The sequence below is a fragment of the Eucyclogobius newberryi genome, unplaced genomic scaffold, assembly GCF_026437365.1.
Source record: "Eucyclogobius newberryi isolate DKJ021-1_F unplaced genomic scaffold, fEucNew1.0.hap1 SCAF_1, whole genome shotgun sequence".
Lineage (NCBI taxonomy): Eukaryota > Metazoa > Chordata > Actinopteri > Gobiiformes > Gobiidae > Eucyclogobius > Eucyclogobius newberryi.
The window spans coordinates 4,813,309-4,826,879 of record NW_027315723.1 but is presented as its reverse complement, the minus strand read 5'-3'; the positions used below and the strand labels follow the sequence as shown (position 1 = coordinate 4,826,879).

Sequence of the window (13,571 nt, the reverse complement as noted above, 5' to 3'; positions counted from 1 at the left end):
AAGAAAACCCCCAAATCTTCTTTTGATATTGTTGGGGCCCGTGACTAAAGGAATGTCTCGGCTTACACCCCTTTAATTACACAGGTTAGCACTTCTTAATTGAATTTCTCTTTTCGCTTGAGCTGCTTACAACATCCTTGCCTCCTAGCCTCCTAGCCACTCCAGACCTTATCTCCTCTCCTCCTTGGTCCTCTTAGTCTCCTTCCACCACATTAACTACACTTTAAATGGCTGGTTTCTCTTTTCCTCTGGGTGTTCTGGCTCCCTGTGCTAGCAAGGATTATGACACACTTTTGGCTTTAATTTCACGTGTGAGCGCATTCGCAAGAGTGGGGGCTAAAAGATACCATTACCTCCAAGCATTACCTCCCCGGGGATGATCTCAAAGATTTTTATTTTGTACATCCTGGGAGACCTCAAAAAGAAATAAATAACTTTAAGAAAATGGTGTCAAGTATTTTCATGGATTCACAGGCCCCAAGTCATGAGTGAAATGGAAGGTAAATGTGTTGCAAATCCGGCGTAGCATGCTAACGGCTCTAACCAATGCTATCTCGTCTGGGAGCTAAGACCGTGTCTGCCCTATATTAGCACTTTGGCGCTGTCAATCAAGGACAGATCCTGGTACCGAGGGGAAAGGGATTTTGCTAAACACATAATGCGTTCTCATTAGTTGTGTTTTAGTTGGTTTCGTTTTGGTTTGGTCCTGTGTTAATCCTAAACTTTTTCTATACTTGGTTAGACTCAATTTAAACCCATTTAGATTTAGGTTTGTACTATTTCAGTAATGAACAAACATGGTTTGGTTCCCTTTTACGCTATGGTCTAACTCTGGATTACTGGATAACTCTGGATATGGATTACCAGAGTCCTGATAAATCCGGATTAATGGTTTGGTCTCGTTTTAGTTACCGTTTTGTTTTAGTCAAGGTTTAGACCTACCTTTGGCCCGTTTAGGCCTGATTTGGTCTTAATTTCAATAGAATCAAGCCTGGTTTAATCCATTTTGAGTTCGGGATCTAGTTCTAGTTTAAGTCTTATTGTTAGAATTTGCATAGTCTTTGGTCCTAAGTAAATTCTGGTGAAGTCCTGGTTTAGTTTCGGCCAGGTATTTATGGGCTTGGCCGATATGGCTGATATTCTACCTGGGCATGTTATACCTCCTTTCAAAGCACAGCGCCAGTATTTGTCTGTGCAGTAGTTGTAGAGCCGCTGAATGCAATAAAAGATAACTTCAACACAAATCACACCAGAGTCAGCATAGGATTTATTTTCATCAAAGTATCAGGTGAGAAGTGTGAGGACTAAAGCACACATGCAGGATTACTCACAACGGACAACTTTTCCATACTGAATATATTGGCAGATATATTTATCAACTAACAGCATCTACAACCTCCCTTTATATTGTATTGGCCCCTTAAAATCCTTATCAACCTGCCTGTTGTAAAAACAGGTCATGCGTTGGATTAAGGTAAAGCAATAGCGATACACTAATTCCTTCAGCCCTTTATCTTGGCAGCGTTTCAAGATTATTTATAGTTTACATCTTTTCAAAACCAACACGTCTGATTCTAAAGTCCTAAGAATCCTTTGCGATGCCATCAACAAATCACTGTATATATTTGTAACAAAACCTGACAAACCTGAAAATTGTTATTTAATGTCCAGGTTGAGTCCCTGGTTGAATCTAAGTTTTTATTTCAAAGTTTAAATCATAGTTTTGTCCTGATTTTGCTCTTGGCTAAGACCTCATTTAGTCCCTGAATTAGTCCTAGTTTAATCCTTATTGTCTCTATGTTGGTCTTTTTTTTTTCTAATTTATTCCTAGTCTTTGATTTACTTGATTAATTCCAACTTAATCCTAGTTTATTCAGTTTTGTCCATGGATTAAATCCTGTTTTAGTCCTGGTTTAGTCCTAGTTTTTGCACTGATTTAGACCCAGGAATCCTTTTTTTCCCATCCCCACCTAGTCTAAAAACAATGGATTACCACCTAATAATGTGGATTATGGCAATTTGAGTACCAAAACACAGCGACAGATTTGTTTTAAAATGATAAAAAGTGACTGATTTATATTGCAAATCGTACCTTTTTTCAAGTTGATTTTGATCTTCTTCCCACCCTTCTTGTTGGTCAGACTTGCCAGCGCTGCTGCCACTGGGCTCCTGCCAGCAGGAGGAATGGGGGACTGCGTGTCTGATGACCCATACCCAGACAGCACCTCTGCTGCCTGGGGAGGGTCCTTCGGGGGTTCTGGGGTCTTGGTCTCTGGTCTCCTTAGGTCTATCTTGGGTCTAGGATTTGGGTCTAGTGGTTGGGATCCCGCTCTTGACCGGACCACCAGCGGACTAGCTTTGGTGGAGGAGTCTCTGCTGTCAGAGGTGAAAATGTTTCCGATTAAACTTTTTTCGTAGAGTAATTTGTTGGCAGCAGGGAGGACCTCACAGCGGATGATAGGGGCAGACATGGCTTGGCGAAACACTTCCTGAGATCTGAAAAGAAATAGATAAGTATGGATGTTTATTTGGGTCAGTTTGTTCTCTCTAAAACTGAGTCCAGATGACTTCAACTGAACCTTTTTCTACAATTGAACACTCCTGGACGAATGAGGGACTACACCGACATTACTAAAAGTAATCAACTTGCATCCATAGATTGAATGGGACACAATAAGAGGGACAAGCACAGGGGGGCGTGTTACAGAGGGCTTCGCGTGCTACATAATTGCCCCAGTTTGTCTGCTTATCCGAGGGGAAGGATAGAGACTGTTCTCTAGCTAAAGACTGCAGGAACCAATCAAAAAAACACTTTGGGCACATATACGAGGTACCGATAGCACTCTAAGAAGGTTTCAAAGCTCTGAAAAGTCAATTTTGCATGATATGGGACCTTTAAAGTCTGAACTCCATCTAGATAACTCAAATACTACATTTGATATCAAAAGAATTTGTCATCTAATACGTATACAAAATGAAGACATTTTAAACTGGCTGTATATTATGTAAAATTTTGGCAATTTTTACACTTAAAATCTCTTATTTGTATATACCTGCAGTGTCTTGCCTTAAACAGATATACTAATAATAAAATAAAGAACATTTATTTAAAGGAACAGTATGTAATATTTGATGGGGTTTTGTTCCAGCCCACTTTGCCTGGAATGTTTCCCAGAATGGGATTAAATACTTAAGCACTTATTCAATTACAGATGTTTTTAGTGCACAAAACCAAGCATCAAATGTACAGTTGTTATGTTAAAAAAAAGTCAACGTTAAATCTCTTTTCAAGATTAAGATGAATGCAAAATGTCTACAACCAACACGTACTGCAGAAACTCAGGGAAGAACAATGTAAAAACACAGTTGTCCTACTTCTATTGTGGTGAACCAGCTGTCAATCAAATTATCTTTCAAATCTCTTTATGTCCCATCTCACCTCCTCACCGCAGTTTTTGTTTCACTCCTTACAGCGCTTTCCTGCATTTACACACCCTCTTTTCATCCTTTATGCTCTTCTGTAAAGACCCATTTAACCACATCCTATTGTCTGTGATGAAGATGCAGCACAGATAGTATAAAAAAGGCCCTTCCGTCAGATAAGGACCGCCATTAAAACAATAAAAAGAGTTCTCACTAATTTGAAGACAATAGATTTAAAACCGCTCCACAAAAAAAGCATTTGGACTGAACAAGTCAATTAAACTACATTTTGGGAAAGACGGTAACTAATCAAATGAACAAATAGTGATAAGATACATTTACTTTGTTAATCATTTATATTGAACCATAAAAAATATACACATTCTACTCAATACCAATTTCATTATTGAAAAATTAAAAACATTTTGACTTACATTAACATTACTATGTGGTCCTATACTAGATCTGATATAGCTCAAGATCATTCTATTTCAGGAAAGGTCAAATTTTGTACAATTTATGAGATGTAATTTTATACAATACAAATACATTTCATCAAATGATACATTGTTGGAACCATCTGGGTAAGGACTTATTAGAAGAGGTACTCACTGAGCGAAGGTTTTGTCCAGGAGAGACGTGTCATTGATTTGTACGATGCATTCCTCTTCCTGAAAAAGATTTTCTTTCCTTGAGCGGCTCGTCGCTTCAATGCCTCTGATGTGGAGACCCAGAGTCCTAAAAACAAACTCCATTTAATACCAAGGAACAATTAGTCCTCTTCCAAGTTCCCGGTTTGGCGTTCTCTACCAATTTAGTACCAGTCCCCAGTAATTTGATCCAAGTTTAGTCTTGGTTTAGTCCTGCATAAGACCAGGTTTAGTCCCAGTTAAGACCTGATTTAAAACATAAAACATTGTATCTGTTGTAAATCTAGGTTCAGTCTTGCCTACAGTCCAACGATGATCCTAGGTTGGTCTTTGTTTCGTTCTGATGTAGTCTTGGTATATTCCCTTTCTTTCTATTATTCAAGAAGACTTTGTTGATGTCGAAGGTTTTGTCTTAGTTACCGTCCACTGAGAGAGGAGTTGTAGGGGACCACATGAATCCCCAAAGGGCCACAATTTCCAGGGAACTCCACCAGCTCCGTCAGAGATCTGGAAAAAAAAAAAAAAAAAAAGGGATACTGTATTTTTCTGACTTTAAGCCGCTACTTTTCCCCCACACTTTAAACCCTGCGCTCATTGTGTCTAATTTATAAATTTTTACAGGCAAACGGCCACCAGGGGGCGCTCTAGGAGGATGTGCAAGTGTTTGACACGCTGTAGAAGAAGACGTCAGTGGAAGCACTGCCCAAGGGATACATCCTGTTTTCTATAATTTAAGCTTCAAAACGCTGTATGTTTTATCACAATCGGACTCATATTCACAGAGGAATTAGTTTAATGAGGAAGTGACACTAGACACGGCTGAATACAACGCGGAGCGTGGACATGTGATATACGGCGGTCTGCGGAACCTGCCGCACTGAAATGAAACTTTCTTGGCCAGACCTGGCACACGGGTCAAAAGTCAACATGTGTATCACTACCATGGACCATATTTTTGTGTAAATATCTCATGTACGAACACAACGTAACACTCACTCGATAAGTACGAGCTCAGGAGCAGGTGATCGAGAAGTGAAGACACGGACACAGGTAAATCAGCTCACACAGAGTCATTAAGGACAGAGGGGACAGTAGAGACAGCTCAGATGCGTTCGTTAAACTTCAAAACTTATTATAATCCAACTCCTATTCACGTAGAAATTAGTCTGATTAGTAGCTCAGCTAGCTAGACCCCCGGTTCAAAAGACGCATCACTACCACATGTATTTATGTGTAAATATCTCATGTTACAACATGGGCTGTGAAGTTCTATTTTCTTTTCAAAGTTAGTAGAGCTAGAGTGGAATATTACACATTCCCTCCCCAAAATTGACAGAGGTAAGATGCATGGCTGCCAATCACTAGAGGTTATGCACAGACATAAAAAAAAAAAAAAATTAAATGCCCCTAAACATTTAAACCGAGTGGCAGTGAGTGCAAAGTTATGAAGAGCACAACTGATCAAATGTGTTTCTCAGCTTTTTGCTGCTTGATTTTTGACCGTGGAGCTTTAGTCTGTGTTGTAGACTTTTACATGAGTTATTAGACTGTAGCAGCTCTTTCACATTTTAATTGCGTTCTGAGCTCTTACAGGAGTAGATTTCATTGACACTCAAATTCTGTATGTTGTAATGTCATCTGCCTAACTCTATAGAACAAACACTATTCAAGCATTCACAAACAACATTTACACTTACACACGATGGGCGAAGAATTAATCACTAGTACTACATATTTACTTTTGAATAAATTAGGGATGCATTGGTTCCAATAGGGTTTCCCAGATTCCAGTTCCCCTGCAAGAGTAACCGTTATTCTCATGCAAGACATTGTTGCTTCAAAAATCCTTGTTGTCACTGACCACCCAGACACGCTCACTGCTCTGTGCAAGCTTTAGCATAGTTTTTTAGTTTAATCTTTCTGTCAGGGACCATGTACAAATTAATGAATCTAAAGAGAAAAGATGTGAACCTTTTTTGGGGGTTTGTTTGTTTGTTTGTTTCTTTCTTTGTAATAAACAGGGGATTGAGCAGTGTACTGTATTTTTGGCGTAAATGTAAGAGAAAAATGCACTGTTCTCTGCAATGAACTGCTGTCCATAGTTGGAGCAGTCTGCCTGGTCCAGCATTATCTCTTTTTTGAGTCAATTGTAAGTGCGGTAACCGTAACTGGAAGTAAGAAGCCCTATAACGCATGTTAAGAAAAAAAACAACTCACTTTTACGCATGTATTTTATTTCAAGCTCAAAATATGACTTTATGTTATGTACAAAATTATGCAACTTATTATTTTATATATCAGATAAATACATTGTGTTATTTTTAATTTGTAAACTTTATAATAACTTTGTAGGCTTTGCTTTGGAGGGCATTTAATATCAGTAATTGGCCAAAGCAGCAAGACAAATATTGGATATTGGTAACAAAAAAAAAGGTATTGGTCCGTCCCAATTAATTACAATTATTGCAAAGAGACTTATAGATCGACTTAAAGACATCATATCACAGAATAATTTATTTTATTCATACATATTTACGTTCATGTCTCTTTACAAACACCATCTTAGACATTTGCATTTGCCCGGCGGCTGCACTGATAAAACACAAAGGAACATGTCCAGGTAAAAGGCTCTGCAGAGACGAGACGCAGGTGGCAAATACAACCTTTATCAAAACATCATCTCAAACAGCCAATCCACCACTAAAGGACAGCCAGAGATAAAAGACGGAGCGAGAGGGGGGATTGTGCCTGGTCTAATAATCTCCTAGTCTTAAAAGTGAACACAAACAAGGGCAAGGAAAACATGAAGGAGGTTCAAATGAGACGGACTGGAGAGATTGGACAATGGCAATGCATCCGACAAAGAGGGTCTAGTTAAAGTTCTAGTCTAGTTCTAATGAGTCAAAAGTTGCATTAAATAAAGAGTATTTTAAAAAAAGTATAGAAACAATTTAAAGTGCAATTTTGTGACACTAAATCAAGGCTAAATATTAAAGCTGAATTACCCAAGTGTTTCTCTAAGGGTTAGTACATATTATTTTGTCACTTGTATTTACTCACAGTGGGAAGAGGAGCCAGCACTTCTTACACTGTACAATATATGACTCAAGTAGAGGTAAAAGTGCGGTGTCTTGCGTCACGTTAACCGTTAAATGTCTTTTGGTCCATGAATCCAAGCTCTATCTCGTGTCATTACTGGGCCCTATTTTCCATCACTGTCCTTTCTGTCTCATTAACCTGCAAAGGGCCGTGCACACTCCTGGTTTACACACATTTGCATTGTTATTACTACATCTACTGCCTCCTCACAATCTCTATCCTTCACATGCTGCAAATTGAATTCAAATACACAACCGCGCATTGCATTTACATCCATTAGCGTTAACTTACAGTGGCGAGGTTTCAGCGAGCGCCGGGATAAACATGCTAAATTAACTTTGGCTAATGGTAAACAAGCAGAGGACAAAGACAGCCAAAGTCACTAAAGGTGAGCGTTTAGATTTCGATTAATGTGGAAGAAAAGCAATTTGAATGTGCACCGTGTAACTTTTCTTTCCTGCTCGTCTCCGCGGAGATGTTATTGCTTTGCTTGGAATGTGAAAAAAGTATCTCAGTATCGATACTTGTACAAATTGGGTTTGAAGATATGCAAAAGAAGAATATCTATGAATTAAAGCCATTAAAAAGAGAGGAATGTGTAGTCTAGTTTCATCTTCAAAACAAGTCATTTTTTCTGAACTTTAGTGGTGCATTTTCTGGTCCTTTCAAAAAAAATGTTGAACACTTTGGACCATTACGATATCTTTTAAACAGTGAAAACTCTTAACATATTCTAAGCAATAAGGCTCAACAGTCCCGCCCACTTTACATGCCGCTGCAGGACCACAAACTCAATATTTCCTGCTTTTAAAACAACAGGCTTTGAGGTGGAGGACAAAATGTTCACAGAGGAAAATCTGTTATAATTTCACCTGTCAGTAGTCCTAATGTTATGCTTGATTGGCGCATATATAATTAATTAATACAAAAAGATGTAAAGTCAAAAGCTTCTGATGTGTAAATTCTGTGAGATTTAAATAAATAAACTAATAAATGGCATTGCAAACAGGCTCATTAAAAGTCAACCTCGCCTTGTTAGCGACGCAGCACGCTAAAATGCAGATTAGCTTCAATTTTAGCATCCCACTGAGAAACACAAACAACATGGCTGGATACGAGGGGAAAAGGGACCTAAAGAAGCGGCGAGGCAGATGGTGACACTGCCATGCTGTGGTCCAAGCGAAATGAAAAGACCAGAACAAGGAACAAATATTAATAAAAAATGAGGCCTTTGCGTCCTGGAGTGCCATCTGTTTGCATGGTCCTATTGAAACTAACTGTGCTTTTATGTAGGACGGTAATGAACGATTCTCGTGATTACCAGTAGTTTATTAGTCAAATGATTATCATACAATGAGATGTAAATACATTTTCAACAAATAAGTATGTTGAAACATGGTGGTGTTTTTTTCTTTTTTTTTTTGCATGTGTTGTAGTCTGTAGTCCAGAGAACAATGACAAGTATTTGAAAAAATATGATTACGATTTGATTTCATTGTTGACTAGTTACAATTACTACAAAAACACACACAACTTATCTTTGTTGAGCTTTTATCCACGTTATAATGTTGTTTTAGCCTTATTTACACACCTTCAATCTTGTGTACAAGAGCAGGCGGCTTTTAGTTATAGTCAAATTAGATCAGGGGCGGGCAAACACAGCAGTTACTTTACATGAGCTCAGTCATACTTGGTGATGGCAGAGCACCATGTATTTCTGTTGCTCAGAAGTTTGCAATAACTACAACAAAGTTGTGAAGTACAAACAGAGTAAAGTAGGACTATGGCACTCCCGGTACCGGTCTCGCCCTGCTCTCATTTTGGAACCCTCCTTGTGGTTAGGTCTAGATCAGACACTCACAAACTCACGGAAGTCAGAATTCCAATATGGCGGCGACCGAAATGGAAGTTACTGGCCCCAACATGGCGGCGACTGTGACCGGTACAGCTGATACAGCTCAGGCAATCATTTTCTCCGCTCTCTTGTCTCTGACCCTAACCCAGTGTCTGAAGCGTATCGAGGGCCGCCGTATCATTATTGTCTTTTAAGATAGTAATCTGGGCCCCCAGGAGGGCCGCCATATTGGAGCCAATTCTGACCTCCGTGAGCCAGCTGGTGTCTGATCTAGTTCTGACCTCGTCCTCGCACTCCTCCTCATCATCCTCCTCACCCTCCTCTTCTTCCTCCTTGCCCTCCTCCTCGCCCTCCTCCTCGCCCTCCTACTTGCCCTCCTCCTCTTCCTCCTCGCCCTCCTCCTCGCCCTCCTCCTCTACATCATCCTCCTCGCCCTCCTCCTCGCCCTTTCTCACGCACAAGTTTCGTTATGTTGTGTGTTCATTGTATAAAGAGGAAACTGACATTACATTGTGCTTTCCACTCGTTTCTCGTTTCCACTCAAGATTTTCTAGTGAAGATGTTTCATTGATGTAATTGTAAATCTGTCTTTCTCAGCTTGTTGTATTCGTATATTCTTCTCATTAAATAATATTATAAGAATAATATTTAAAATAGGAATAAGAATAGTATATACTTTTGTCCAGTTTATACCATTTTACTGCCTACTAGTCTTCTCTTTAAAGGAGAAACACTGTTTAATGTTTGTTTTTGTCAATAATTAACATTTTATTATTTCTTGGAAACAAAGGCTGCAAAATCTAATATGGGACTAATTCACCGGCCGACAACAGGGAAGGCAAAGTGTAATATTAGTAAAAATGATGTGAGCGTGGGAGCTGGAGAAGAGGGGAATCAAACATGTGGAATCATTTAAAGGTCCATCATTTCCAAATAATCCAAGAAGCTAAAATAAGCATTTAATATTGTTCTTGTGAAGTAAGTGTTATGGATAAAGTAGAGTTTTTTGTTTTAATATTTTTTTTTTACTTTGTTATACTAATGTGAAGCTTAAACCACTTTGTTCTGAGTGAACTAGCTCTGCACATTTGTGTTAACTTGCACTTTAAATTTAATTGTTAAAATAAATGTTCAAGTAATCTTCTTTTGCATAATATTTGCATATGAAGTAATATTTTAATTAAACTTTGATTATTTAATAATTCAAATGCATTACTGTCATGTATGTATTCATAACAGCCTTGAAAAATAACATTTTAGAAAATGTAAAAGCTAAATTTGAACAGTAGTACAGTACTAGAGGATAATTAAGTCAATTCACATTGGTCAGCACTTCGCACACGCGCACACACACACACACACACATACAAAGGCTTCAAGACACAACAAAAAAACATCACCAACCCTTTCTTAAAAAATAGGACCTAGTTATTTATCAATAACTCAAATAATTGCACATTTATTAATAATTTTACGAGTGAAAAGAGCTCACTACAGGCTTTTATCAACATGTAAGGTCAAAATATTTCAATCAAAATATAGAGAATGTCTCTTTGCTTCCTGCAGTACCATCTGTTTGTGTGGTCCTATTGAAATACCCAGCTCTGTTATAATGTTAGTCAAAGGAATCCACCATCTGCCACGCACGAGACTGGGCCCGTTTAGTTAATACAGGGATTAACAACACCAAATGTCAATAGAATATGGTTTATTATGAACATCGCATGAGTGTACGAGGAGGCAGCTGTGTGGTTAACAAGGAGGAGGCAGGAAATGATTGCTGTGCATAGGATTTTCCAAAGTATGGCATTTATTTTATCAATCTCCATGGACACACACCATTGACGCCACCAGGCCAAAAACAGGTCAGATCTGTGGAGATACAGCCCTGCTCACAGTAAGAATACTTTTTAGTTTAGTTTTCTTAGCAATAAAAACAACTATAATTGAATAAATGAAAGGAGGACAAGTTTAATGACATATTATTGAACCTTCCAGGCAAAGCAATTACATCTCCATGGAAACGAGCAAGTGGCGAACCCTTCACAATTTCACAAAGGTTAGTGTACTCCTTTAAAAGCTTACAATTAATAATAATCATGTAAGTAAAACCATATCTAAGTTTCAAAAAGCAAGTGAATTTTAAGTCTGGAAACAAAATAAAATATGGAAAATAAAAAATGTGTATTTTAGTCAATTTTGTTCTGAGTACTTCCATATTTATTCACGTACTCTGTGAAAGAAAAGCTTCTAGTATTTTGACTGTGACAACATTTGCATTTATATTCATATGTACTGCATTAAATATTAATCGATGCTCTGCTTGATTATGTAAGCAGTTGAGTGCAGCAAAACAATGGCTTTAAATACAAAAACTTAAAAGAGACAACTTGTACCGGACTAAATCAAGACTAAATCATGGCTAATTTAGACTCAATAAGGAAAACCATAAATAAAATAAGCAGTTTTCAAAATGTTCAGTTTAAAAACAGCAAATATATGTAAGATGGGAAACCTTGCCGTTAGAGATGGATTAATATGTCAGCCAATAGTGGGATATTGATACACTTTTAGGAGGAACTGCCAGACCCGAGGCGAGTCTAGCGTACCATCATGTCCCAAAGTCCTAACATTAACCAAACTAAATGCTCCTAAACCTGACCATACCCAGATGTGAAATAACAGTCAGAAATAAACTGCTGGAAAATAAAAGAAAGAACATTTAAGGATTCCTTTTCACCAACTTCCTCCTTCAGCTTAATCTGTGGACTCGGCTATATTTGTCATTTACTTTAATTCAAATTCATATCCTTTTTATAGATGAAATACAAACTATTGAACTGGAACTAATGAGAATATAAATATGGTAAAAGCCCCAATGTCTTTTACCACCCAAAGGTGCACAATGTAACTTTTCTGGTGGGGCCACATGCTTGTCTCCATGTGATTATTGATTTGCTTGGGATGTTCCACCGTGTGGCATTACACTCATCTATTTTGCATTCATCAAATTACAGGTGTTTATACAGTTACACAATACCTTGAAAAACATGCGTTCTTACTATGAGCAGGGTCACCTCTCCACAGATCTGACCTGTAACTTGACCTGCTTGTCTCCATCGAGGTAAGAAACGCTTAATGCCATACTGAGGGAAATCACTGGCAGATCAATAACATCAACATGGAGAAATATACTACCTTTAAATGTTTTGTACGGATATTGTAGAACTGTATAACAAAAAGTTGAAATAAATGAACAACTTGGAGTATGCTATATATGTATTGCACTTCATTGTAAATATGTACCTACTTTATTTGAAACAAAAAAAGGAACAAAACTTAAACTTACTTTTGGTTTACCGGACTCATCCTGGACTGCTGCTCTTCCACCCGTAGCCTCTCCAGCGCTCCTTTCAGCACATTGTTGAGCTCCTGTTGAACAAACAAAACGCCAAATTCAATTCACAAGATTCGGCGCCACCAATTAGCACCATTAACTTTGCATTACATCAGCGTTAGCCAAACTGTCGCTAACAGGAAGCTACTACTGCTGCCACTGCTAGCATCTAATGTTTTCAACCTGCTGTGTGTCTTCCTGCATCCATCTCTACCCTCCTTTTCTCCTCCCCCTCCTCGGTCTTGTCGCTATTTTAAGCCATCAAAAACCAACAACCCCTAGGCTGTGATTTGAAAAAAATATGCTAGCAAATTGAAAAAAGAAAATGGTTCAACGCTACAAGAGGCTATATTTTGGCAAGCAAGTCCTCAAATCACTTACGACAATACAGTCCAATTAGTCGGCTCCTGTCTTGTCACTTACATTGTGTCGCTAATAGCCCTAGCGTTCCCGCCCACCAGCTAGCCAGCGTCTTTGGGAAAAAAAAAAAAAAAGAAAGAAAAAAGAAAGAGGCAAATCTCTTCCCATGGGATGCAAGCCCACTTCAATCAACAAAACCCACTTAAATTAGCATGTATTAACCGCTAGCAGCAAGTCAATACTGGTAGGTAGGAAGAGCTAGCAAAAAAAATGCTGTGTTTTGAAAGAGGTAGAACCATGGAGGAATAGGAGTGACCCAATTTTGTGAGATTACCCCAGAAAGAGCGCACTTGCGGGGGTAGCGTCTGTGTGTGTGCGCGTGTGTGTATGTGTGTGTCTGTTAGCAGGCTGGCTGGTTCTTTTGTTATTGTGCATCATAGCATTAGCGAATACTCAAAAGACACTAGCTTCTATGGTATATAGCCTATAGGGGTGTAACGTTGACAGGTAGTAAGAATAAACCACTGTTTAATAATCCACTGTCATTCATGTTTTGAACTAGGGGAAAATACATTAGTCATCAAGTCCTGGTTTATCCTTGGTTTAGCCCTGATTCAGCCCTGGTATGGTCCTGATTCAGCCCTGGTATGGTCCTGATTCAGCCCTGGTTTAGTCCTGGTATGGTCCTGATTCAGCCCTGATTCAGCCCTGGTATGGTCCTGATTCAGCCCTGGTTTAGTCCTGGTATGGTCCTGATTCAGCCCTGATTCAGCCCTGGTATGGTCCT

The 13,571-nt window shown here is 38.7% G+C and overlaps 1 protein-coding gene across 1 annotated transcript in view; it reads right to left on the bottom strand.

The window, feature by feature from the left end:
- Positions 1-13,571, bottom strand: part of pard3ba (par-3 family cell polarity regulator beta a) — a 263,992-nt gene that overhangs the window by 183,556 nt on the left and 66,865 nt on the right. The window contains exons 5-8 of the mRNA XM_072443180.1: positions 12,377-12,459; positions 4,494-4,580; positions 4,036-4,161; positions 2,093-2,496 (exon numbers count right to left, since the gene is read on the bottom strand). Coding sequence (XP_072299281.1) covers positions 2,093-2,496; positions 4,036-4,161; positions 4,494-4,580; positions 12,377-12,459 — 700 coding nt within the window. The remainder of the gene's footprint in view (positions 1-2,092; positions 2,497-4,035; positions 4,162-4,493; positions 4,581-12,376; positions 12,460-13,571) is intronic.